Raw genomic sequence first — 26126 nt, forward strand, 5'->3', positions numbered from 1 at the left:
GTATGTTAAGAAAATCCCTAATCTGTTTCCAGATCCTAAGCGTATGACAAATGACTGGATTGGAGTCATAAGTGGGTTTTTTCACATATGATGGGCTATTAACAAGTGCAGGGAGTGAGGAACGTTGACAGGAGGCCTGCTCGATCAAAAGCCATGAAGGCATATCCTTCTGTCTCATCGCAGGTAAACTTTCCCTCCAGAAAGACACAATGTTCAGATTAGCAGCCCAATAATACAGTTTGAAGTGAGGAAGGCCAAAGCCCCCCTCTATCTTGTACTTGCATAAATGCTTCTTTGAAATTCTGGCTGCCTTGTTATCCCATAAAAATGGAGTTACTATTGAATCCAGTTTCTTAAAATAGCTTTGTGGTATGAAATTGGGTAGACATTGGAAGAGGTAAAGAAACCTGGGTAGGACAACCATTTTAATAGCGTTTATACGACCAACCAAGGAAATAGGCAGAGTTTTCCAGAAATCTATATTTTGTTTAAGCTGATATATTTTCATGTCCCAATTCACTTTCAATAGCTGGTCAAGGTCTCTTGTCACTACAATGCCAAGGCTTGTGAACTTGTCCCTCACTGTTCTAAACGGGGTAGATTGCAGAAATTGCATATCCACAGGCCGTGATATTGGCATCAACTCACTTTTTTGCCAGTTTATCTTGTAGCCAGAGAAGGAGCCGAATGTGTTTATCAAGTTAAGTAATGGTGGAATAGAAGTTTTAGGCTTAGACAAAAACAAAAGAACATCGTCTGCATATAGGGAAATTTTGTGCTGTGTGTCTTTTATTTTAACAGAAGCTATATCGGCACATGCCCGAATGCGAGTAGCAAGGGGTTCCATGGCTATAGCGAAGAGAGCAGGCGAAATAGGGCACCCCTGTCGGCACCCCTTGAACAGGCGGAATGACTGCGACATTTCCTGATTGGTCACAACGGACGCCATTGGGTGTGCATAAATAATTCTTATCCAATTAATAAATTCCTTTCCAAATCCGAAATGCTCCAGAACCGACATCATATACTTCCACTCAATCTGATCAAACGCCTTCTCTGCATCAAGAGCTATTACCACTGCCTCAACTTTATGATCATGATACATTACGTTGAAAAGGCGTCTCAAATTGTAGTATATATGTCGGCCCGGGATAAAACCTGTCTGGTCAGGGTGTATGATGTCGGAAATATATTTTTTCAATCGGTTTGCCAATATCTTTGTCAACACCTTGTTTTCTATGGGGAGTAACGACACGGGGCGATACGACGACATCTCCATGGAATCTCTATCTTTTTTCAAGATCAGGGCTATTGTAGCCTCATACAGTGTTTGCGGGAGTTTGGTATTTTCTTTGGATTGTTGAAACATTCGCAGCATAAGTGGAGATAGACTAGCGCAGTACTTCTTATAGAATTCTATTACATATCCATCGGGCCCAGGGGCCTTGCTGTTTGGAAATTGTGCTATCGCTGTGTTAATTTCATCTAAGGTTATCCCTGCATCGAGTGCGGCAGCTGCCCCCCTGTCTAGTTTAGGAAGTTCACATTCAGCGAGAAAGCGTTCCATAGTTTGTGGATCAGTAGCATCGCATTTTGATTGGTATAGCTCTGAGTAAAACTGCGCAAAGCATTTATTAATGTCCTGCGGATCTGTTACTATTTTACCCTTCTTGTCTTTTATTTTGTGAATAGCTCTAGATGCTTGTACCTGCCTTAGCTGTCTTGCTAATAATTTATGTGGTTTGTCCCCCAGTTCAAAATAACTTTGTTGCGTTCTAGCAAGTAAAGAGCCCACCCGTTTCGAAAGGATGGTATTGTATTCATACTTTAACTTTGTGATCTTCTCAAGGACTGTATACGAGGAATTTGTCCTAAAAACGTTCTCCTGTTCCCCTAACTCTCTTTCAATTTCTCTCAGCCTAGTATTGGCACGTTTCTTCCTCTCTGATGTATAAGAAATAATGTAACCTCTAATCACAGCCTTTAGAGATTCCCAAAGGGTGGAGTCGTCAACATCCCCCGTGTCGTTAGTACTGAGGAAAAAGGCAATCTGCTCCTTCAAATACTGACAAAAAGCCTCATCTTTCAACAGGTATGCGTCTAAGCGCCACGATCGCCGACCTGTCGACCTATTGTCGAGTTTCAGCACCATGGACAGAGGAGAGTGGTCCGTAATTAGAATGGGGTGATAGGTAACCGACTCAGCTGCTGAAATTAGTTTGGAGTCCAACAAAAAATAGTCAATTCTGGAATATGATTTATGAACTGATGAAAAGAAAGAATAATCCCTGTCTGTTGGGTGCGTCAGTCTCCAAATATCGACAATGTTAAGGTTTGTCATCAATGTATTTAGACAGACACTGGCATTTGATTGTTGAAGTGACCTTGATAGCTGTTTATCTAAAAGAGGATCTAACGTACAGTTAAAGTCACCTCCAACAATAACACTTGTATCCGAGATATTTGGTATGGCCTTAAATACCCTTTGAAAAAATAATGGATCATCGAAGTTGGGTCCATATAAATTGACCAAGGTTATTGGTTTTGAATTCAGTGTACCAGCCACAATAATATACCGACCATTAGGATCTGAAATCGAGGTTGAGTAAACAAAAGGAATGTTTTTCCTTATCAGGATTGCTACCCCTCTCGCTTTTGCATCAAAGTTAGACTGGTATATCTGACCGATCCAGCCGACTCGTAGCTTGGCCTGCGCGGAGCGTTTAATATGAGTTTCTTGAAGAAGCACTATGTCAGCACCCAGTGATTTAAGATGAGAAAAAACCTTAGCTCGTTTCACGACATGCCCTAATCCATTACAGTTCCAGCTGACTATCTTTATTCCACCTGGTCTACTCTGTGCTCGGTCACTATGTGGCATTTCTTATTTTAAAGCAAATTGCTGCTGTCAAACAAAACCCTGAAGAAAAACGTCCCGCCGTGCGGGAGCTTGTCATGCCACCTGTACTAATAAACGTGAACATAAAACACAGACCCCATCCCCCCTCCCGTCCCTCCACCCGTCCCTTTACTGAGTGACTTCCCCAAACGAAGCGCTCCTTGACTAACACACAAACCTTAGGGTGTCTAGACATAAAGCTTGAACTAACTCGTCGTCTATAGATGCTCCGCATATAAACTAATATTAAATAACACTTAACTTAACTCTCACGTTAGGGGGTGAGTGGCGTTAAAACATGACATGCCAAACAATGCTATATTAGCCACAACATCTCACCTATCATATAAGTCCCAATTTCTGATCTTCTGATCGAAAAGACATAGGCCGGAAATTCAATTCACACACATTCCTGGCCTGTATTTGGCCATTTAGCCTGCTGGCACAGCCGTTCTGTATCCTCAGCCGGGGAGCTTGCTTGTCAAGAACAGATCGGCCTCTTTTGCGTTGTCAAACGTACGTGTTGATCCCTCGACTGTCACCTTAAACCGGGCTGGGAAGAGGAATCCATATCGGATGTTGGCCGCCCTGCATTTGTTGCGTACCTCATCATACTCTTTCCGTTGGTTCCTCACCTCCAAGGTAAGATCTGGGTAGAAAGACACCCTGGCTCCGTTGTAGTTAAGGGGGAACTTTTGACTAGCCAGCTTGAGGATGAGATCCCTGGTGTGGGGATAGTGCAGCCTTACAATGAATGGCCTTGGTGGCCCGCCCTTGGCCGGCTTCGTTGCCTGTGCTCTGTGTGCGCGGTCGATCAGGATGGCCGTTTTGAAGTGTTCACTCCCCAGCAATGCCGGTATCAGCTCCGAGACAAATTCAGTGGGTTTCCCTTTCTCAGTGTCCTCCTGGATCCCACATATTCGGATGTTCTGGCGTCTTGAATGCGACTCGAGCATTTCCAGTCGGGCCTTCAGGGTTTTGTTGTCATTTTTGAACGTTGCGCACTGTTTCTCTATGTCCTGTAGCCTGGCCTCGTGATCGATTGTCGTCTGCTCAACCTCGTGCACCCTTCCCTTAGTTGCCTTCACAGTTTCGGCCAAAGTCCCAATACTCTTTGAGATATCAGCCAACCTTGTGTCCACCTTCTTGCTTAGTGCGTTTATGGCAGCCAGTATGTCACTTTGAGTAGGTTCTGTGGGGAACTCTTGGAAGCTAGCCTCTTCAGCTAGCTCCTCGTGGGTCGGCGACGTTGAAATTGGTTCGTTGTCTATCTCATTCCAATTATCTTGTTTAGCGCCCCCTTTTTTGTTGCCTTTTCCTTTTTTCATATTTGTTTGAAGTTATAGGTTGTGAGAGGTTAAGATAAATATTAATTTGTTTCAAAATTGAGCGGAGCTCTAGCAATGCACGTCTACTCCATAGCACGCTCTCTAGCGCCCCCCTTTATTTGATTCTTTAAAAAAGTCCATAAACTTCTCTTGGAAGAAAAAAACAATACAAAACTATCCTACATTAGTTGTTACACATTCATTCTTGTGGCAAGACCATCGTTCGTTATCTTCTCAAAACTGTCAAGAGGAAAGTCCCTGATAGTGTTCTGTCTACTGTATCCCATTAGAGATAGAATTAGAATTCTGGATATGGTATATTCCATTAGTCTTTATATCAGAATGTTTTCAGATGCTTTGGTGAGATGCTTTATGGTAAAAGTCAGATCAGACACTCTAAAGCTTCACAATACAGGTAACTTCACTGCAGTGGCAGGAATAGCTGTTCGACATTGCAATTCCCAAACAGTTGGAGAACTTGGCCTGCATGCATCAAATGAGGGAAGTTAAAGGAAACTGTCCATTGTTGATAAAAATAACAAAAAGATAGTTTTGGGGTGTAGTTTTCCTTTAAAATGTGGCTGAGGGACACTAGTGAGTGAAGGATCTTGACTACAGGGAGGATATAGAATTAGTCTTTGAACCCAAGATCCACATCATTTGCAGGTACGAGCTTGTATTTTATTTTCAATTGTTATCCAGGTAGGCAATACAACTGAAATATCACCTTACATAAATGAGTTAGAAAAAGGAATGCATTTAATAAATCTTCAACGTCACCGTATGATACTCTAGTCGTTTCACTTTCTGTATTAGCAGCAAATCAACTCATTTGAGGGTAAGAAATATAGATATGATCCCTGTTCAATTTCATTTCACAGACCAGTCTGTTAAAGTGTAGTGCCACCTGCTGGTCAATATGGAATAATGTCTAAAACAAAACGGAGGAAATGGTATAGAGCAACCGGTTCTCCATCTCTGAGAAGACCGAAGTTATTCAACAAACACTTCAAAGCATGTTCCAGAAACCAGTTGTAACATTTTAAAAAGGGAGTTTCATACTTTTAAATCAAAGCAAGCTAAGTCCACACAAAGTCATTCATGGCTCGGTCAAGTGCCCTTAACTGAGAGCAGTAGCGAAACAGGTAGATCTATAAACCCGTCAAATGGAATTATTTAATAATTTGGTGCATACATGTTCACCTATACAATCTGGCAAAGAGATGCTAAACTAAAAAGGGACAATGTGCTTACAACTCATATATAGGCAGTCTACATTCCAAAGCATTCAGATACACTTAAAAATACAATTTTATATGTACATAATAAAAAGGCTTGCTGAGAGCTTATAAAAAAATATCATACTCGTGGAGAACATCGACTTCTCAAAGGAAGAGAGCGGTCTAAGTTTACAATGGGTGAGTGGAGACCGCCATAGGAACGGTATTCCAGCAAAACAGCAGGCCTCTTCCACCAAGTAAAGAGGTTGTCTGAGGGGGTTTCAATTCTGAAACTCAAAAACTGTGGTGTATTTCATCCACCCAATTAGCCATGTTGGAAAATTTATTATACAAGATGTACTCCTCTCAAACTGACCACAGATCAGTGTACATTCACATTATTTTAATGTTCAAATTGGTGTGCGTGTATTTATATCTGTCGCTCAACATGGTTAAACTCAAATTGCTGTTAGACCCACTAAAGTAATTTTAAACCTGGGCAAGAGCATCCGATACGTCAGAACTTGAGATCCACAATCTGAACTCCAATTTCAGTGGAAATCCCCCCCCATTGACGTCAATGCAAAATGTAGGCACAACTTAAATCAGCTTTGGCATCTCAAGTTTAGATTGGCCCTTACTGAATAGCAGGCAGAGATGACTTTCCATTAACACCCTTCAACCCTGAGAGATGAATGTTAACCCAGAAGTTGACCACATTCTCATTCAGGGTGGGAGAAGACAAAACGGCACAGTAACTGTAGCAGAAACAAGTGTCGGGACATGGGAAATGGTCATTGTCATAAGAACACAGCAATCTGAAAGCCTTATTCCTGTCCGTCTCCGGCTTTGGGGAGTGCGACTACTAGTGATTAAAGCCACAGGGGCCTGGAAACGGGAGGAGGTTATTCTTTGTATTGACATCAGCAGTGAGGGGGGGTTGTGGCTTTTGCAACAGTAAACCTATAAATCACCACTGCACTCTGGAAGTGGCACAGACCATAACAACCACAGAGGACAAAGCTAAGGTGGTGCCATGAAAGTCAAAACACTGCAATTCCCAACTTGGAAAGAATTCATTATTACATTGTGAATGCAGAGTCCAATAAATGCTGGGAATGACCGTTGCCAACTGCATGCCCTGTCATTTGTCCTGTAAGACTAAGAATACCTATTTGAAAAGAATAAATACAATTCCCATTGCAGTGGAGCCCATGATGGTGGGTGGTAGGATGGAGGAGTGATGCAGAGGGTGAGTTTTGAGACCCGAAGGAACTGAACAAAAACAAACAGTGTTCTCTCCACAGACTGGTCCTCTGGCACCATGGATGGACATGTCTTGGACATCTTATGATATGTAGTTGGCAACATAAATGTATTTCCCACACCACTGACATGTCTCAGACACCATAGACAGAGACTGAGTGACCCGTTTCTCTCAGATAGCATATACGTATTTCAGGCAGGAAACCTTATCCACAGGCTGAGCAGGTCCCATTCCGGCTCATCAACCAACCTGTGATGCACCTCCTATTCAGCTCATCACTTCGCTACTTGTAAAAATAAAATAAAAAACATGATTGAGAGAAAAAAAACGACTGAAATGGCAGAAAGTAAGTAAATATAGTTCAAAAACAAGACATAACAAGAAAATCAGAAGGGGGAAAACTTAACAAAGAGCTATGAAAACGCTGATAGGCTGCCCCGTCGCCTGAGTTCGTGTCCATTTCTCCTTCCGTCAGTGACATCAGTCTGTCTGATGTTATGAGATGACCTCGGTGTGGGAGGGCACCGACTCCACCAGCGTCACCTGCTCCTCGGCCGAGTCCAGCTCCTCCGTCTTGATGATGATGTCTCCCTCCTGGAGCAGCACCACCTCCTCCTCCTCCTCCTCCTCCTCAACCACTTCCTCCTGCTCCAAGGTGCCGTTGGTATGGCTGTGCGACATGGCCTCCAGCTTCATACGGTACTGCTCTGCTTCCTGCTCTTTGCACATCAGCTGCTGCCGGTACTCCTGGGCTTTCCGGTTGGCCTCCTGCAGCTGCCTCTGTAACTGCTCCTGGACAGATGGATGGAGAAGAGGAGAAAGGGACAGAAAGGTCAGACCGAAGTTCACACACTTGCACTTCACCTGTGCCAACTGCACAGTATCAAAGTACCAAAATAATCTAAAGGGTTTGTTTTCTAATTTAAGCCCCCCCAAAATTTCACAGCAGCGTCTAGAATCTCTAGAGAAATATGCAATACAAAATAAATTAACATAACATTTTGCTTGAGTCAGAAACCAGTTAAAATGGCAGAAGCATATCAGTTCAATGTGTTGCACAAGAGAAAATGTGCCCCCCCCGCCGACCGTGTCTCCAGACTCCATGTGGTTGGCCGAGGCCTCGAGTTTCCTCTTGCGGGCAGGCGGGGGCTGGGGTTCCTCCTCAACCACCTCCTCTGTCACCTGATTGGCTGGCATCGCCAACACTGCAAATCAACAGACAACAGCTCAGAGCCTGAAGGAACATAGTATCGAACGGGACTATTAGGTTTATTAATAAACTACATTAATGACGAAGTAGTACACAATGTTCTACAAAGGAACTAGAACAAAACGATCTGCCAGAAAGCTAAAAACTGTTGTCTACAAATACAAGGTACAACACTGTCACAACAATAAGGTTTCTTGTAGGTTAAGTGAACATTCCACCATGTGGCTAAACTTAACTACCGCTTTAATGCTGCGTTTATAAAGTGAGAAGATGGTAATTGCCAGTTGTGAAGTCACAAATACCGGTTGGATGCATTCACGTTCTTTGAAATCTTTGAGAAAGGATGATTGGCTAATGGCCAACAATCTGTGTCAACCATATTAACAGATTTATTTAAAAAACTATGTTTTGTTGTTGCATGTAAGTGACAAATGCTGATGGTAATTTCCTTATTAGGTGACGTCAGAGGTAAGCATGTGGGAGAGGTCAGAGCTGAGGGATGACAGGCGAGTTTCCTACTAGTAATTACCAGTTGGAGGGGCGATAGTGGGTTTTCCCAGTCGTACAGTATGTGGTAAGACCACATTCCCACTTGGTTATGAATGCAGCATTAGAACACCAAATGCTGGTTTCCCAGACACAGATAAACACATACTCCTAGACTCAAAACAGCTATCAATTGAGATTCTCCACTGAGCATGCTTTTTCAGTCCGAGAGTAGGGTCCAAGAACCTGTTCCCAAATGGATAGAGGCTATGGGAAGTGGCTATAGGCTGAAATGAGCACCGTTAAGTGACCAAAAGTGAGACGTTCTCTTACTCTGTTGTCCATGCTGCATGGTGACGAAGAATGGCTGACCAAGCCCTCCAGTCTGCAGGTTACCGTGTTGGTCGGTCACTATGGTGATAACCCTTTGACCTTGCTCGTTCACCATGTGCTGGATGCTGCCGGGGTCCAAAGAATTGGCTGCTATGGCTTCCTCCGAGTCACCTGCTGTCAGACAAGGGGTCAAACAGAGGGAGAGCGGGGGAAAAGGTTAACTTTTAGTGTCGACCGTCGTTCTTGTATTAGGAAATAGTTCATGTTTAAGCCTATATACAGTACCAGTCAACAGTTTGGAAACCTACCTATTCAAGTGTTTTTCTGTATTTTTACTATTTTTATGTAGAATAATAGTGAAGACATCAAAAATATGAAATAACACATATCGAATAATGTAGGAACCAAAAAAAAGTGTTAAACAAATCAAAATATTTTAGATTCTTCAAAGTAGCCACCATTTGCCTTGACAGCGTTGCACACTCTTGGCATTCTCTAAACCAGCTTCAATTGGAATGCTTTTCCAACAGTCTTGAAGGAGTTCCCACATATGCTGAGCACTTGTTGGTTGCTTTTCCTTCACTCTGCGGTGAAACTCATCCCAAACCTCAATTGGGTTGAGGTCAGGTGATTGTGGAGGCCAGGTCATATGATGCAGCACTCCATCACTCTCCTTCTTGGTCAAATAGCCCTTACACAGCCTGGAGGTGTGTTGGGTCATTGTCCTGTTGAAAACCAAATAATCCCACTAAGCGCACATCCGGATCAGATGGCGTATCGCTGCAGAATGCTGTGGTAGTCATGCTGCTTAAGTGTGCCTTGATTTCTAAATAAATCACTGACAGTGTCACCAGCAAAGCACCCCCACACCTCCTCCATTCTTACCGGTAGGAACCACACATGGGTAAATCATCCGCTCACCTACTCTGCGTCTCACAAAGACACAGCGGTTGGAACCAAAAATCTCACAATTGGACCCAAAAGGACAGATTTCCACCACTCTAATGTCCATTGCTCGTGTTTCTTGGCCCAAGCAAGTCTCTTCTTCTTATTGGTGGCCTTTAGTGGTTTCTTTGCAGCAATTCGACCATGAAGGCTTGATTCACAGTATCCTCTGAACAGTTGATGTTGATATGTGTCTGTTACTTGAACTGTAAAGCATTTATTTGGGCTGTAATCTGAGGCTAGTAACTAATGAACTTATCCTCTGCAGCAGAGGTAACTCGGGGTCTTCCTTTCCTATGGCGGTCATCATGACAGCCAGTTTCATCATAGCGCTTGATGTTTTTGCGACTGCACTTGAAGTTCATGAAATTTTCTGGATTGACTTGACCTTCATGTCTTTAAGTAATGATGGACTGTAGTATTTCTTTGCTTATTTGAGCCGTTCGTGCCATAATATGAAATTGGTCTTTTACTAAATAGGGCCATCTTCTGTATACCTCCCCTACCTTGTCACAACGCAAGGAAAGAAATTCCACAAATTTACTTTTAACAAGGCACAACTGTTAATTGAAATGGATTCCAGGTGACTACCTCATGAAGGTGGTTGAGAGAATGCCAAGTGTGTAAAGCTGTCATCAAGGCAAAGGGTGGCTACTTTGAAGAATCTCAAATATATTTTGATTTGTTCAACACTTTTTTGGTTACTACATGATTCCATGTGTTATTTCATAGTTTATGTCTTCACTATTATTACAATGTAGAAAATAGTACAAATATAGAAAAACTCTGAAATATGGAGCGTGAGGATTGCCAACCCTTCTCTATTGGCACAGCGATTTTGTCCCCAGTGAATTTGGAGGTCACTTTATAGTAACAATCCTATTATACATAGCACAGTCTGCATCTGGAAGCAAATAAAGGTCCATTTTGACCTTAAACCAATATCATTCCTGCTTCCTATTGCCAGGAATCCCTCCTTTGCCCCCTCTAACCTTGACAACCCCTTTAAGCGATGGGGAGAGCTCGGGATCAATACCATATGGGATATATAGAAGGGACCGTTGCCTCCTTTGATTTGCTGAGGGAAACCTATAATCTTCCCAGAAGTAACTTTTTCAGATACTTACAGATTAGAGACTGTTAGAAAACATCTTCCGACATTTGGAAACGCTAAACCTTCCATGTTTGACGGATGCATAAAAATGTGTCCCACCTCAGCCAAACTGATCTCTTGTCTATATGACGCTTTTCAATCTGTTAGCGCACCTTCTACAGATGCCATTAAGGCAAAATGGGAGGAAGAGCTAGGGACTGACATTTCTGTGGCAGACTGGGAAGATCGCTTGGAGTATATACACACCTGCTCCATTAACTCCAGACATCGTCTCATACAAGGAAAGGTATTACACAGATTACACTATTCCAAAACTAAGCAGCATAGGACATTTCCTGATACATCCCCTGTGTGCGATAAATGTCATACTGTGAAGGGTCCACTACTTCACTGCTTTGCCCGATGCTCTAACTTTTATGGTTGTTGGTGTGGAATTTTTAAAATCCTCTCTGAAGTTCTGGAGACTTCAATTGACCCAGACCCGCTTCTGATCATTCTGGGAGTGTCAGAAACCCTAAACAGATTAACCAACCCCCCAAAACAACTAATCTCTTACAGCCTTATTTCAGCAAAAAAAAAATATCTTGTGGTTTTGGAAAAGGAAGGAAGTTTCCTCTACCAAATTATGGCTCAGCGATTTGGCAAACACTACACAGATATATTCTGAGCAATAAATTATCAACATTTTATCAAATCTGGCAATCTCCTCTCTTATTTGGACCATTTGGTGCTGTGATTTTGTACATTTTAAAGCACTGTCACTTGTGATATTTTAATATACCCTTGGGCGGCATGTGCTTGCCCAGGGGGGTGGTGAATCCTCTTTCTGTATGTCTTATTTAGTTTGTACCTATAACTCTGGGTCTTTTCGTATCCGTCTGCTCTTTTATGTTTATATAAAGTATTGCATACTTGTCTTTTCTATAAAATACCTATACACCATTCATGTGTGTTCAATAAAAAATATTTGAACAAAAAAAAGAAAAGCCTGGAATGAGTAGGTGTGTTCAAACTTTTGACTGGTACTGTACATATTTTGGACTGTACTTTGTGGCAGTCAAAGTGGGGGCTCAATCTTCTCATTTAAATAAGCATTACATACAGAAGTAACAAGGTAAAGCGCAAAGAAATTCAAGCTGTGAGAAAGCATTTCCATCGGTCGGTGAGAATCAATGATTATTTTCTGCATGACCTTTGATTCCCACATATCTCACATTTTGGTCAATACCCCATTGTGTGGGACCACACAGCATCAGCAGACCCTATCAGTTTATGAGATCAGAGTGATAAAGGCCAGGTACTAGGCACTAGACTAGAGTAAACAACGAAGCGTGGGGCATTTTTCTCTGAGGCAGGGGGATCCTTGAACAGATGTAGCCGTTAACTGGAGAAACCAGGTCATTTTTACCCGACTGGCTGGCCTTTTCTTTCCATAACCAGTGGAGGCTACTGAGGGTAGGACGGCTCATAATAATGGCTGGAGCAAATGGAATGGTATCAAACACGTGGATCTATTTGATACCATTCCGCTCCAGTCATTACCGCGAGCCCGTCCTCCACAATTAAGGTGCCACCAACCTCTTGTGTTTTTAACATCCACAAACCCTTCATCAGAAGACCAGTCATTTCAAATAGTATGAACCCTAGCCTAACTGAAGGAGGTTTGGTGTCTGTGTGTATAAACCCAGTAGCTACCCGAGTTGATGTTGTTGAGGAGATCCGCCAGGTTGACCACACCCCCCGGGAGCCCTGGGATGCCCTGGATGATAAACTGAGGCTGGGCCGAGCTCCCCGTCATGCCAGCCTCTGCGTTCATGTTCACCTGGTTCTGCATTCCCTCCTATAGACAAACATTGTCAACAACACTATCAGAGCACACATACATACAAATAAATATAGACATAAAAAATAAATAAATATACACACGGGAGAATGCCAGGATTCAACTCATAACAGTTACTACAAACAAAGGAGAGGACAGTTGTGTAAAGACCTGTGGTGTAATGAAATAAGAAGCAATGCAAAAACATCTGTATCTGGATAATTATGTAAATGAATTGTAATCCTAAAGGAGCATACTGTCAAAGAAGTTAAAAATAAGAAACACATTATTGGAGTCTAGAATAGTGCATGGAAACCTTCTCTCAACAAGACCTCACATACAACTTAAGTTCTTACCTGTAGTAGGAGCATAAGGTCTGCATTCTGGATGTCTCCTGCGATGTCAAACGGCGTCTTATCAAATTTACTGAGAGCGTGAACATCGGCGCCATGTTTGACAAGCGTCTCTGCTACCCTTTGGTGGCCATTCTGGGCGGCCCAGTGGAGAGCAGTCATCTTCAGCATGTCTTTGGCATTAATGTCTGCGCCACTCTGTAGAGAGTGAACCAGGAGAAATGAAGGGGACAGGGTAAGACAGCTGGCAGATTTTCTGCTTTCTTCGCACATGTATCCACTTTTTTAGTGTACTTAGATTTAAGAAATGTTGGTCAGAGAAAGAGTAGGACTCTGCATCTGAAAATGGCCTCTGGTCAAAAGCAGTGCACTATATTAGAAATTGGCCAGGTCAGACCCTAAACACACAATAAACAGCTAAAAACTTAGAAAAGAGACACGTGTACCCTGACTAATAGATCCACGATGACGTTGTGGCCCTCTGAAGCAGCCATGTGCAGAGGGGTCCTGTCCACTTTGGTTCGGGCATCTCTGCTGACGCCTGCCCTGAGCAGCACCTCGGCGGTGGAATAGTGTCCGTGTTGGGCGGCCAGGTGCAACGGAGATGTGCCCAGCTGCTCAGAGTGCCAAAGAGAAAGAGGGATAAAGAGTCAAAGCACCATAAAGTTGAACCGGACTGGCACTTCAGACAATGTTTTACATTTAGATCACACAAAACAGCCAAAACCCTAGGGTGGGTCAAACTAGTTAAACTGAAGCAGATAATGAAAATTGCCCAGATAGAGAAGGTAAGACAGGAATCATTACCCAGTCTGTGGTGAAGGGAGCCCCATTGGCCATGAGTGTCCTGACTTCATCGTCCTGGCCTTTGCGTGCGGCCTCAAGGAGCCGCTTCCCCAAATCCACCAGCGACATCTGAGACAACACAATTACAAAGGTTGCAGTATTTGGCCCTGTGATTGTACACGTATGCAACTGTTGCAGTATGTTTTCACTGAGGTGGTAGCCTGACTTATGTCTGCTGTTAAACAGTATTAGGCGGTTGTGAAATTAACCGTTCACACAATGTAGGCCTGCCTACCTGTTACAGCTCATGTAGTGTACACATAAATAGGGCCCTGTGTTTTGGTTAATCGTGTCACATGAACTGGATTTTAACCTTTTATCATCAAACTGTCCCCCTTTCTTTTTATGTCAGATGGTCCAGCACCATCCTCAGAGAATTGCTTTCATTTTTGGTCCAAATCTAATTTCTGAAAAATACTTAAAATAAAAGGTTTTACCAAAACACAGGGCCCTACTTAATAAAGTATGTACTTTTATGACAACTTTTGAAACTCAATAATGGGTTAGGGTACTCATGCATTTTTGGCTAACTTAATCAAATTAGAGGACTCTGTGCCCTGTACATATATTTACAATTTAACATAGCTATAAGTATTTTAATCCCATTTCAGATATTACATACATAAAGTTATGTTATTAGCTATGCTAGATCAATTTTGTTAAACAGAAATCACCATGGAAGTATTATAGTAGTAATGGAACTTACAACTTTGACTCATCACATATGCTGCGGTTACTGTTTATCATCTATCCTGTTTCCTAGTCACTTTACCCCTACCTATATGTAACATATCTACCTAAATTACCTCGTACCTCTCCACATGGATTGGGTATTGGTACCACATGTATATAGCCAAGTGATCTCGTTACTCATTGTGTATTTATTCATCGTGTTACTATTTTTCTCTCTGCGTTGTTGGGAAGGGCCCTAAGCATCTCACTGTTTGTCTACACCTGTTGTTAACGAAGCATGTGACAAATAAAATGTGGTTTGTTTAACAACTTAACGTTAGTAATGCAAGAAATCAATCGTGAAATAGACCCAAAAAAACACACGGCAGCAAAGGGGCGCGCTTTCGTTCTGTGGAGTGTCTAGGCTACACATCTCTGGAGAAGAAACGGGCTTTTATTGTTGCTGCAGAGTCGTGAAATTTAGGCGAATGAGTCGAGCCAATCCCGGATACATGCTTATCAGACGTCCCATTTGTGCAAAACACAATTAATGTTGTAAAGTAACGAAGTTAGTGGTTATGCTACAGATCTAACGTACATCACTCGAAACCCTTTGTTATCGCTCAATGCTGATATGAGTGATGGTAGTTTTACATAACGTCCAACAGGGGAAAAAAAGGCTAGTTATACTGTTGAATTCGCGTTGCTCGGACCTATGCATCCGTAAACAATCACGCAGTGTGTTGTTGGACACAAAGTAAAATGTGAATAGCTTGATGTGCACTTTTTTGGTTGTCGTTACATTGTAGTTAGCTGGTTGGTTTACTATTACTACATCATGAAAGCCCACTATAACATGAGGCTCTCTTCATAGCAAAAGCGTGGAGATGAAGACGATGAGTAGCCATCTTATACGCCTCGGTGGTGAAAACGAACAAGAGGCGGCCATGTGTTACATGATCCATTAAATCATTCACCTACATTATTTAACAACCACGAACAACGACATTTAAATACATGACAGGAAACTCTTTGATATTAAGTTGATGGTTTTCCGGGGGAAGTCAGAGAAATTCCTATTTTACACGGAGAAAAAACTACTTCCACATCCGGTTAACAACAGCATTCTTTCTCGCACGCTTCATCAAATGGTTTCGCGCATTTTTTTTTAGATTTTAACGATCGATTAATTCATAATTGCTTTTTGTCAAAGAGATGCCATCACCTTTACCGTGCGAGTATTTATACAATCTCCTATGAGCCTGATGGCGCAAGGTTTGTTATCTAACCAACCATGTAGCTAGTTAGCTAACGTTCGCAAGCAATAACTTCATATACTAGCTACGTTAACGACAAAGTATGAACACACACCAAAGAAATTGGAAAGTTCTACAAACTGTTTTGTGCGCGTGATTAATGTGGACTTTCGCACAATGTCCCAGCTTCGAAACTACCACGTTGCTGTGTTACTCGGTCTTGTAACTAGCCAGATCTAAGATAGTTAGCTAATGCCTGGCTAACTTTAATAACAGCTAACGTTAGCTAGCTAGCTGGAGGCGGAATCCCGAATGGACGCAAGCTAACGTTGTGTAGGTCTTACCTCAATATGGCTTCAAATGAATGCTCTTAGGCTGCAGACATAAGTTCCTTGACTTTACCCAATTATTTTGAATGTTCTCCTCACCTTAGATAATGAAAATAAATTATATTTGTGTATTTAAACGGATACAAAGATGGCGGCAACTCGACACCGGAGGTGGAAATCGAGATTTTTGAACCCTCTTGTGGGCGGGCGAATGAAAAAGTAGCAAGCCCTTCAATGGCCAATTAACCCATTACGGTAAAAAGGCGATACTGAATTTACGCTGTAAAAAAAATATGAACGCAACTTGAAAAGTGTTTGTTTCATGAGCTGAAATAAAAGATCACAGACATTTTCCATGTGCACAAAAAGCTTATTTCTCTCAAATGTCGTGCACAAATTTGTTTACATCCTTGTTAGTGAGCGTTTCTCCTTTGCCATGATAATCCATCCCCCTCACAGGTGTGGCATATAAAGAAGCTGATTTAAAAGCATGATCATTACAAATGTGCACCTTGTGCTGGGGACAATAAAAGGCCACTAAAATGTGCAGTTTTGCCACAAAACAATACCACAATGTCTCAAATTTTGAGGGGGCGTGCAATTGGCATGCTGACTGCAGAAATGTCCGCCAGAACTATTGCCAGAGAATTTAATGTTTTACCATAAGCCGCCTCCATCGTTTCAGAGAATTTGTCGGTACGTCCAACCGTTCTCACAACTGCGGACCACGTGTTTTCTGATGTCAACCTTGTGAACAGAGTGCCCCATGGTGGCGTTGGGGTTATTTTTTAAATTATTTTTCACCTTTATTTAACCAGGTAGGCTAGTTGAGAACAAATTCTCATTTACAACTGCGACCTGGCCAAGATAAAACAAAGCAGTGAAACACAAACAACAACACAGAGTTACACATGGAATAAACAAACATACAGTCAATAATACAATAGAAAAAGTCTATATACAGTGTGTGCAAATGAGGTAGGATAAGGGAGGTAAGGCAATAAATAGGCCATAGTGGCAAAATAATTACAATATAGCAATTAAACACTGGAGTGATAGATGTGCAGAAGATGAGTGTGCAAGTAGAGATACTGGGGTGCAAAGGAGCAAAATAAATAACAGTATAGGGATGAGGTAGTTGGATGGGCTATGTACAGGTGCAGTGATCTGTGAGCTGCTCTGACAGCTGGTGCTTAAAGTTAGTGAGGGAGATATGTGTCTCCAGCTTCAGTGATTTTTGCAGTTCATTCCAGTCATTGGCAGCAGAGAACTGGAAGGAAAGGCGGCCAAAGGAGGAATTGGCTTTGGGGGGGACCAGTGAGATATACCTGCTGGAGCGCGTGCTACGGGTGGGTGCTGCTATGGTGACCATTAAGCTGAGATAAGGCGGGGCTTTACCAAGCAAAAACGTATAGATGACCTGGAGCCAGTGGGTTTGGCGACGAATATGAAGCGAGGGCCAGCCAACGAGAGCATACAGGTCGCAGTGGTGGGTAGTATAAGGGGCTTTGGTGACAAAATGGATGGCACTGTGATAGACTGCATCCAATTTGCTGAGTAGAGTGTTGGAGGCTATTTTGTAAATGACATCGCAGAAGTCAAGGATCGATAGGATAGTCAGTTTTACGAGGGTATGTTTGGCAGCATGAGTGAAGGATGCTTTGTTGCGAAATAGGAAGCCGATTCTAGATTTAATTTTGGATTGGAGATGCTTAATGTGAGTCTGGAAGGAGAGTTTACAGTCTAACCAGACACCTAGGTATTTGTAGTTGTCCACACATTCTAAGTCAGAACCGTCCAGAGTAGTGATGCTGGACGGGCGGGCAGGTGTGGGCAGTGATCGGTTGAAGAGCATGCATTTAGTTTTACTTGCATTTAAGAGCAGTTGGAGGCCTCGGAAGGAGAGTTGTATGGCATTGAAGCTCGTCTGGAGGTTAGTTAACACAGTGTCCAAAGAAGGGCCAGAAGGATACAGAATGGTGTCGTCTGCGTAGAGGTGGATCAGAGAATCACCAGCAGCAAGAGCGACATCATTGATGTATACAGAGAAAAGAATCGGCCCGAGGATTAAACCCTGTGGCACCCCCATAGACACTGCCAGAGGTCTGGACGACAGGCCCCCCGATTTGACACATTGAACTCTGTCTGAGAAGTAGTTGGTGAACCGGGCGAGGCAGTCATTTGAGAAACCAAGGCTATTGAGTGCCGATAAGAATGTGGTGATTGACAGAGTCGAAAGCCTTGGCCAGGTAATGAATACAGCTGCACAGTATTGTCTCTTATCGATGGCGGTTATGATATCGTTTAGGACCTTGAGTGTGGCTGAGGTACACCCATGACCAGCTCGGAAACCAGATTGCATAGCGGAGAAGGTACGGTGGGATTCGAAATGGTTGGTGGTCTGTTTGTTAACTTAGCTTTTGAAGACCTTAGAAAGGAAGGGTAGGATAGATATAGGTCTGTAGCAGTTTGGGTTATGGTATGGGCAGGCATAAGCTATGGACAATGAACACAATTGCATTTGATCTATTCCAAGTTGAATGCACAGAAATACCAGAATGAGATCCTGAGGCCCATTTTTTTTTAAAGGTATCTGTGACCAACAGATGCATATCTGTATTCCCAATTGTCAAATCCATAGATTAGGGCCTAATTTATTTATTTCAATTGACTGATTTCCTCATATGAACTGTAACTCAGTAAAATCTTTGAAATTGTTTCATGTTGCGTTTATATATATATATCAGCGCTCATGATGAGACCTGCATCCCTTCACCAAGCTATAATATATAGGGTTTTAAAGCATGTTTGTGAGGGAAAATTCGGTCCTGTGCACTTTGAGCAGCACTCTTTATTCGCAGGCAGTTAGGCCTATTTCTAATGGATTTCTGTTTTATTTGCTAGGATACGTACTCAGATGTTTGGCATAGTTTCTGTCTGATTAATAGCCCCATTTTTGTGATCTAATAGGCTGTATTTTATGCTAGCTGCTAGTAGCCTAGGCCAGTGGTTCCCAAACTGTGGGGTGTGCCCCCCTTGGGGTCAGGGGTCCCCCCCCCCTCATGGCGATGTTGGCTAGCAAAACTCATGCGTAGAAACACGTCATCAGGTCTAATGGTCGTCTCGCGCTGAACTGCACATGTGCAGGCCGTCAAATCAAAGGCACTCCTTTGATATAAAGTTGTTTAAAAAAAAATAATAATAAGTGTCACCTTCACGAGGTTGGAGTAATAACATTTTCAACTACTTAAGACATTGGCTTGAATCTAGGTTCTGCCTTTAGGTTTTGAGAAGGAATACTTTTCCACTTCTCTCATTGACTTCTCAAACCAGGGCCTGGTCTGTTTCGCAAGCGTTCCCGGAAGTCTAGATGTTGCGCATCTGGGTTTAGAAACTCTGTGGTGTAATGACACTTGCCTAGGTAGGCCTTTTAAGATCCCCCAAAATGGATAACCCTTATTGGAGCAGTGGTTAGCAGGTCTGGTCTGTCTACTGGCTAGGAAACCTGGGTTCGAGACATGCAAGTGGTGTTCCAATGTCACTGTTCGCAATAATCGCTAATGTGAAATAGCTGTCGGCTATTCCTTTATGATTAATTTTACAAATGCAGTAAACCAATGCAATTAACTAAATACTGGTATGTCAATATCTACGGTTATACAGTAACTACTGTGAAACTGAACAATGTAAAACCAATTAATAAAAACCATAAACATTTTACCAATCTCTGTCCGATGTGTCGGTGTAAGTAAATAGGCTACAATGAATACTAATGTGCAGTGCACCTAGGTATTTTAATCAAAGTGTAACGGTCCCAGAGTAATGTACTGTCATAGGCAGAGCTTTTCATTCACAGAGGCTACTATTGTATGAAAACTGTAGCCTTGTTGTATACCAATTCCCCCAAAGGAAGCTGTTGGCAGTATTATTCCAATAAGAATCCTGGAAAAGCTATTAGATTTGGATAAGTAAACCATATATTTTATTGTGTGTCGAAGGACAAAACAGGAGTCCATAGCCTACTCTGGCTGTTGGTGTTTAAGAAGCTTCTAGAAGATTGACCTCAATTTATTTTTTATCAACACCTCCCGTTCACATAAACTGTAAATGTTATGCCTACAAGGTGCATGGCCGTTTCTACACTGAAGCCAGTTTGACGAGACATCTCGAACCTACGACATGTTTTTGTACGTGAAATGTGTCGTTAGTTTCTCCATTTATTTCAAAAGAAGCAAATAGTGATTCATGGTGAGTTATCTCTCCGAACAAATGCTGCCTGTTTAAGCCCTTTAGTTTGAGATTATTTCTCACAGTAAACAAAGTGGATTGATATGCACAGGATATCTTCATTTATTTCAGAAAAGTCAAGACAAAGTATGATGAGTCACATTTGGGAATTTACTGCTCATTGCACAATATCACAAAAAGTTAGCTTTATGATTACAAGTATCCAGTTAGAACTACCGTACTTCCAGGAACACTTGCAACATCAGTCTTGACAATTAAAAACATGTATTTCCCTTTTTTTCATTAAACATTTCCATCCATTCTTTCCTTGACATTCAAACTAAACATCGGACAATGCAGTAGTCTATGCAGAAAATAAAGAAAACAGTTGGCCAGCTCTGCATTTGCACAACTTACATTGTGGAATCTAACATTTACCCTCAGTCATTGCACTCAGTTGAGGCCTACTCAGGGCAGCCTGAAAGCAGCATACTTAATAAATAAAATTCATTGGGTGGGTTTGAGCCAGTCAGTTCAGTGCCTGAAACAAATCACAAAGCAACCAATACAAAGCGCAAAAGACAGTCATGTTTGTGGCTCCCTAAGTGCTTGTACAATATCTGTTCTGTGTGGAGGTGCTTTGCTTTACTTTCTCCTACTAATACATACTACACGCGAAAACTCCAAGGCTCAGGTTGGCACTACCCTTCAAGGTTGTTTTAGGTCAAGGGAAAGAATTTTCATTAAGTTCAAATGAGGCAGCACTTTGCATTTGTTAGTGTTCAAAAATATGATGTAGCATACTCAAGTTACCTCACAAATTATGAATGTGTAAGACCTTAATGTGAGACAGAAGCCTTGCAGTCAGTATGCAATGGAACTATTTATATTCATTTAAAGGCTGACCTTGTTGCCATTTCTACCTAGTTATGTTCGTTGACATTAGCCAATCGAGTTATGTAGCCCGCATGTGGAGAAAACCTAAGCAGAAGTGCCTATACTGTCATTCACAGTGCCAGTCACCTGCAAGTTAAAACATTTACCCCTAATCCTTTCAGTATTATTAAGAGGTTATACAAAAAAACACAGTACAGACTAATACAGATTCAGTACTTCTTCTTGGGTGGACCAGAATCTTGACAAAAGCCATGGTTATTCAGATAGGGTGAGTGTGAGGAGAGGGAGGTTCTTATGACTGGGAGGCTGAGATGGGATGGTCCTCACAGAAGCAGGTTGAAGTCGAGGAGGTCGATGCTGGGGATAGGCTCTCTCCAGTAGTTGAAGGTGGTGTACTCTAACAATTCGGCCTCTTGCTGCTTCCTTTGCTTGGCTAGGGCGGCATTCTGTTTCTTGGTGGCCTTCTTGCTCTTCTTGGTTGGCTTGCTTTTGGTCACACCCAGGTCTTCCAGCTCGGACAGATCCGGGGCGGAGATGGGCTGTCTCCAGTAGAGGAAGGAGTCATACTCGCTGTTTGATTTCACCAGCATTTTTATCTGAATGTAAAAGAGGAATGAGGCCAAATTAAAATGTGATTTTGGGTCATAGCTTGAAATAGATTAGACATAGATACTGCTCTCATCTTAGTCTCTACATATATTTCAACTCCACTTAGTAACCCAGTACTATGTCCCTATAATTTTGAATGGCTCCCTGATATTTTTTCATTCATTCCAAAGGGACCCTATACTGTAGATGCCATGGGTAGGAGATAGCCAGTCAAGCCAAAACGTTCAGGTTAAGATAAATCTATGCCATTACATAAGAACAAGGATTTAAGTAGCTTTTTCTTGAGATGCCGATTTAGGTCAATCCTTGTTGCTCATTTGGACCTAAGTGTTGGCAAACTGAAGCAAACTAGGTTACATAAGCTTTCTGGTGATTGTGTTCTTTGTTCTAAAGCCTAACATGGAAATGCTAGGCCTAGATTGCAATACTGTGGAGTCGCATATTTGTGAACATAACCTGATTGTAATTGTATCTAATCTTGAAATGTGTGTGTGATATATGCATAATACTTTTTTGAAAATTACTAAGTTAATTGTGACCACATAATTATAGGTTCCCCATGTGTGAATGTGAATTTCCTAAACTAAATGATAAACATAAAAAGCCTAATGTCGTTATACAATAACACGGCCACACACTTCTCTCACAAGTCTGGCTGTGGTTAAACAAATGTAACACTCAAAATTATGTAAAATGCACATAGTGAAAATGGACCACAGAGACAAGATTCTGTTGTTAAAATGCAATTACTGTAGCATGAAATCAACTGTTAAAATGCAATTACTGTAGCATGAAATCAACATTTAGGGTACAAATGACCCCACCCTGTCAGTAGGTTATGACATATTAAATGGGGTAAGAATGATTGTCTATCAGTGGATAAAGGTCCCAGTATCAAGATGCTCTACATAACTGATTTTAAAATTCCCTTTGAACCAATCGTTCTTATCCATTAGGTCATGCTTTTGTGTAGAACTGTCAAATACTGATTAAGAGCATCAACGGTCTTCAATACCACACCCATTCGGCTACAGAGAAAATTCACCATATGACGTAGCCATATAAAAGCATCATTGATGCCTATAATGGTGCAGTGGTTGACGCCCATTGGGGCTTGAGAAATGACTGGCGATTTCGATTCGGACATCTATCTATTCTTTAATCATGTAAATATAGATTCTCTAATGACATCCCCTTTTTTGACGGCATGTCATCTGTGCGAACGATGGAGACTATTCCAGAAAATGGGTCATGCAGTTCTAAATATATCTGAGATAATGTGCCAAGAATTGACATACAATAAAACATGGCAAAACATTATATAGACAGCATTGACATTCAATTCGGAAGTTACCCGTTTTTTAATTGTGTGCATTTATATATTTTTATGTAAACAAGCTATCTTGCCTTGCTAGCGTAATGGACAAAATTAGGTTATAGGCTATTGTATTTGGTTTCTTTCTTATGCCTATTGGGAAATTGTTAAAAGGGTTAATACTAACATTACTATTACTATTACTATAAAAAAAATACATCAACTTTCAGTATTGTTAGTTAAAGCATCATGTAATTCTGTATCCACTATCCAGCAAAGGTACTCTGAAAATAAAATATTATCTTACGTCTTGAGAAATGGTTCTTGGCTGACAAGGTCCTCTGTTTGTCGCAGGATAGGCTCCACTGAGGTATAATAACAATGGCACGCTCGTGCTATGTGGCGATGCTGTAAAATCCTCGCGCACAAGCCAGTTTTTTCAGCACCAGGGCAACCACTCCCACACTCTGTGACGACATTCTGCGCCTGTGTTGGGTTTTTGTCATTTAAAATCAAATAGGCCTACTGTTTTATTAACTAATTATTGTGCATTAAAAAATGTAGTTTCTATTAAATTATGGAAAAAATCTGTACATTTTGCAATAATCTACCAATAAAGATCAAGGCTATAACGACAATGTACTAATAACATTGTGATGTAATATAATTTTAGGCTAATAAAGTTCGACAATTGACTGAAAACGTGGGCTATATCATCATCTGATATTATGAATAGCCCAAATAGCCACAACTTGGATCCATGTTCAGTCCAATACATATGGCTGTTTCATTAGAAAATACATCGGCGACGTTGTGCCCACCGTGAGGTTTCTCTGCTTCCCCAATCAAAAACCCTGGATTAACACCGAGGTTGGCGCTAAACTAAAGAGCAGGGCTACCGCACACAAAACTATCATAGACAACCCTGAGGCTACGGCCGAAGACAGGAATAAGTACAAGAAGGCCAGCTATGACCCCGCAGAGTCAAACGAGCAAAAGGACAATATAGGAATAAGGTGGAATCATATTAAACAGGATCCGACGCCCACCGCATGTGGCAGAGGCTACAGTCCATGACGGATTACAAATGAAGACCAGTGGCGACCCGTTATTCAGGGCAGGTGGGGCTAGCTATATATATATACATATACAGTACCAGTCAAACATTTGGACACACCTACTCATTCCTGGGTTTTTCTTTATTTCTACTATTTTCTACATCGTAGAATAATAGTGAAGACACCCGAACTATGAAATAACACATATGGAATCATGTAGTAACCAAAAAAGTGTTAATCATATCAAAATATATTTTATATTTGAGATTCTTCAAAGTAGCCACACTTTGTCTTGATGACAGCTTTGCACACTCTTGGCATTATAAACCAGATTCATGAGGTAGTCACCTAGAATGCATTTCAATTAACAGGTATGCCTTGTTAAAAGTACATTTGTGGAATTTCTTTCCTTAATGCCTTTGAGCCAATCAGTTGTGTTGTGACAAGGTAGGGGTGGTATACAGAATATAGCCCTATTTGGTAAAAGACCAAGTCCATATTATGGCAAGAACAGTTGAAATAAGCAAAGAGAAATGACAGTCTACCATTACTTTAAGACATGAAGGTCAGTTGATCCGTAAAATTTCAAGAACTTTTAAAGTTTCTTCAAGTGCAGTCGCCAAAACCATCAAGCGCTATGATGAAACTGGCTTTCATGAGGACCGCCACAGGGAAGTAAGATTCAGATAAAGATAAAGCTGATTGAGAAAATGCCAAGAATGTGCGAAGCTGTCATCAAGGTAAAGGGTGGCTACTTTGAAAAATCGAAAATATATTTTGATTAGTTTAACACTTTTTTGGTTACTACATGATTCCATATGTGTTATTTCATAGGTTTGATGTTTTCACTATTATTGTACAATGTAGAAAATAATAAAAATAAAGAAAAACTCTGAGTAGGTGTGTCCAAACTTTTAACTGGTACTGTATATATTTATTTTTTGCCTGTTTTGCATGTTCTTTTGGTATTAAAACATATCAGTTTGCAAACAATATATATATATATTGCTTTCTTGAGTAAGACGGCTCCAAAATACAGGTGTTTAAGCCTAGCTCAGTGCTTTCTGTGGTGGTGGGGCAACCAGCGGAAAATACAGAGCGTAGGTGTTGGTAATGTTCTCTAGATGCACCGTGATTGGCTCAGTGTTCTGTTACTCATGGGGACACTATGTCACTGCAAAATCTACAAGGACTTTGTTGACCAAGTTTTTTATTTATACATTTTTCAAGCACCTTGGGTACATTTCTTCTCCCCAATTTCGTGGTATCCAATTGGTAGTTACAGTCTTGTCTCATCGCTGCAACTCCCGTACGGACTCGGGAGAGATGAAGGTCAAGAGCCGTGCGTCCTCTGAAACACAACCTAACCAAGCCGCACTGCTTCTTGACACAATGCCCTCTTAACATGGAAGCCAGCTGCACCAATGTGTCGGAGGAAACATCGTACACCTGGCGACCGTGTCAGCATGCACTGCGCCCGGCCCGGCACAGGAGTCACTAGTGAGCGATGGGACAAGGACATCCCTGCCGGCCAAACCCTCCCCTAACCCAGACGATGCTGGGCCAATTGTTCGCCGCCCCGTGGGTCTCCCGGTCGCGGCCGGCTACGAGACAGAGCCTGGACTCGAACCCAGAGTCTCTAGTAGTAAGCTAGCACTGCGATGTAGTGCCTTAGACCACTGCGTCACTCGGGAGGCCTTGTTGACAAAGTTTGATGACAAAATGTGCTCATGAAATGTGCCTCCTTCCTGTTCAAGTGAGCCCAGCACAACAAGGTGAGTCCAAAAATGTTTTTTATGCTGCTGCATAAATGATGTAATATGCCAAGGAGATATGTATAATGTAGCTAAGAAAGTAATACTAAGTGTATGTTTTGTAGTAAGCTGTTAGTAGTAGCCCATGTGCCTCACCCTAATAATTTGGTCCCTTTTCCCCTAATA

The 26126-nt window shown here is 41.8% G+C and overlaps 2 protein-coding genes across 8 annotated transcripts; both read right to left on the bottom strand.

Moving 5' to 3' along the window:
* Window positions 1–4886: 4886 nt before the first annotated feature.
* On the bottom strand, window positions 4887–16315 carry gabpb2a (GA binding protein transcription factor subunit beta 2a). Of its 7 annotated transcripts, none has more exons than XM_071367811.1 (8): window positions 16180–16315; window positions 13785–13892; window positions 13424–13591; window positions 12981–13175; window positions 12498–12642; window positions 8744–8917; window positions 7801–7919; window positions 4887–7506 (listed from the first exon to the last, which is right to left on the bottom strand). In XM_071367811.1, the coding sequence occupies exons 2-8, from the start codon at window positions 13890–13892 to the stop codon at window positions 7210–7212; spliced, it is 1206 nt and encodes a 401-aa protein (XP_071223912.1). In that variant the 5' UTR covers window positions 16180–16315; the 3' UTR covers window positions 4887–7209. The 7 variants fall into 7 exon arrangements, with proteins under 7 accessions (XP_071223912.1, XP_071223911.1, XP_071223917.1 ...); XM_071367810.1 differs by having other exon boundaries at window positions 16096–16285; XM_071367816.1 differs by having other exon boundaries at window positions 5390–7506; window positions 8744–8914.
* A 4097-nt stretch (window positions 16316–20412) lies between these two features.
* On the bottom strand, window positions 20413–23908 carry LOC139554735 (protein AF1q-like). Its single transcript, XM_071367817.1, has 2 exons — window positions 23436–23908; window positions 20413–21800 (listed from the first exon to the last, which is right to left on the bottom strand). Exon 2 carries the CDS (start codon window positions 21792–21794, stop codon window positions 21528–21530), a length of 267 nt encoding a protein of 88 aa, XP_071223918.1. The 5' UTR covers window positions 21795–21800; window positions 23436–23908; the 3' UTR covers window positions 20413–21527.
* Between the last annotated feature and the right edge of the window lie 2218 nt (window positions 23909–26126).

This window comes from Salvelinus alpinus, chromosome 26 (genome assembly GCF_045679555.1).
Source record: "Salvelinus alpinus chromosome 26, SLU_Salpinus.1, whole genome shotgun sequence".
NCBI lineage: Eukaryota > Metazoa > Chordata > Actinopteri > Salmoniformes > Salmonidae > Salvelinus > Salvelinus alpinus.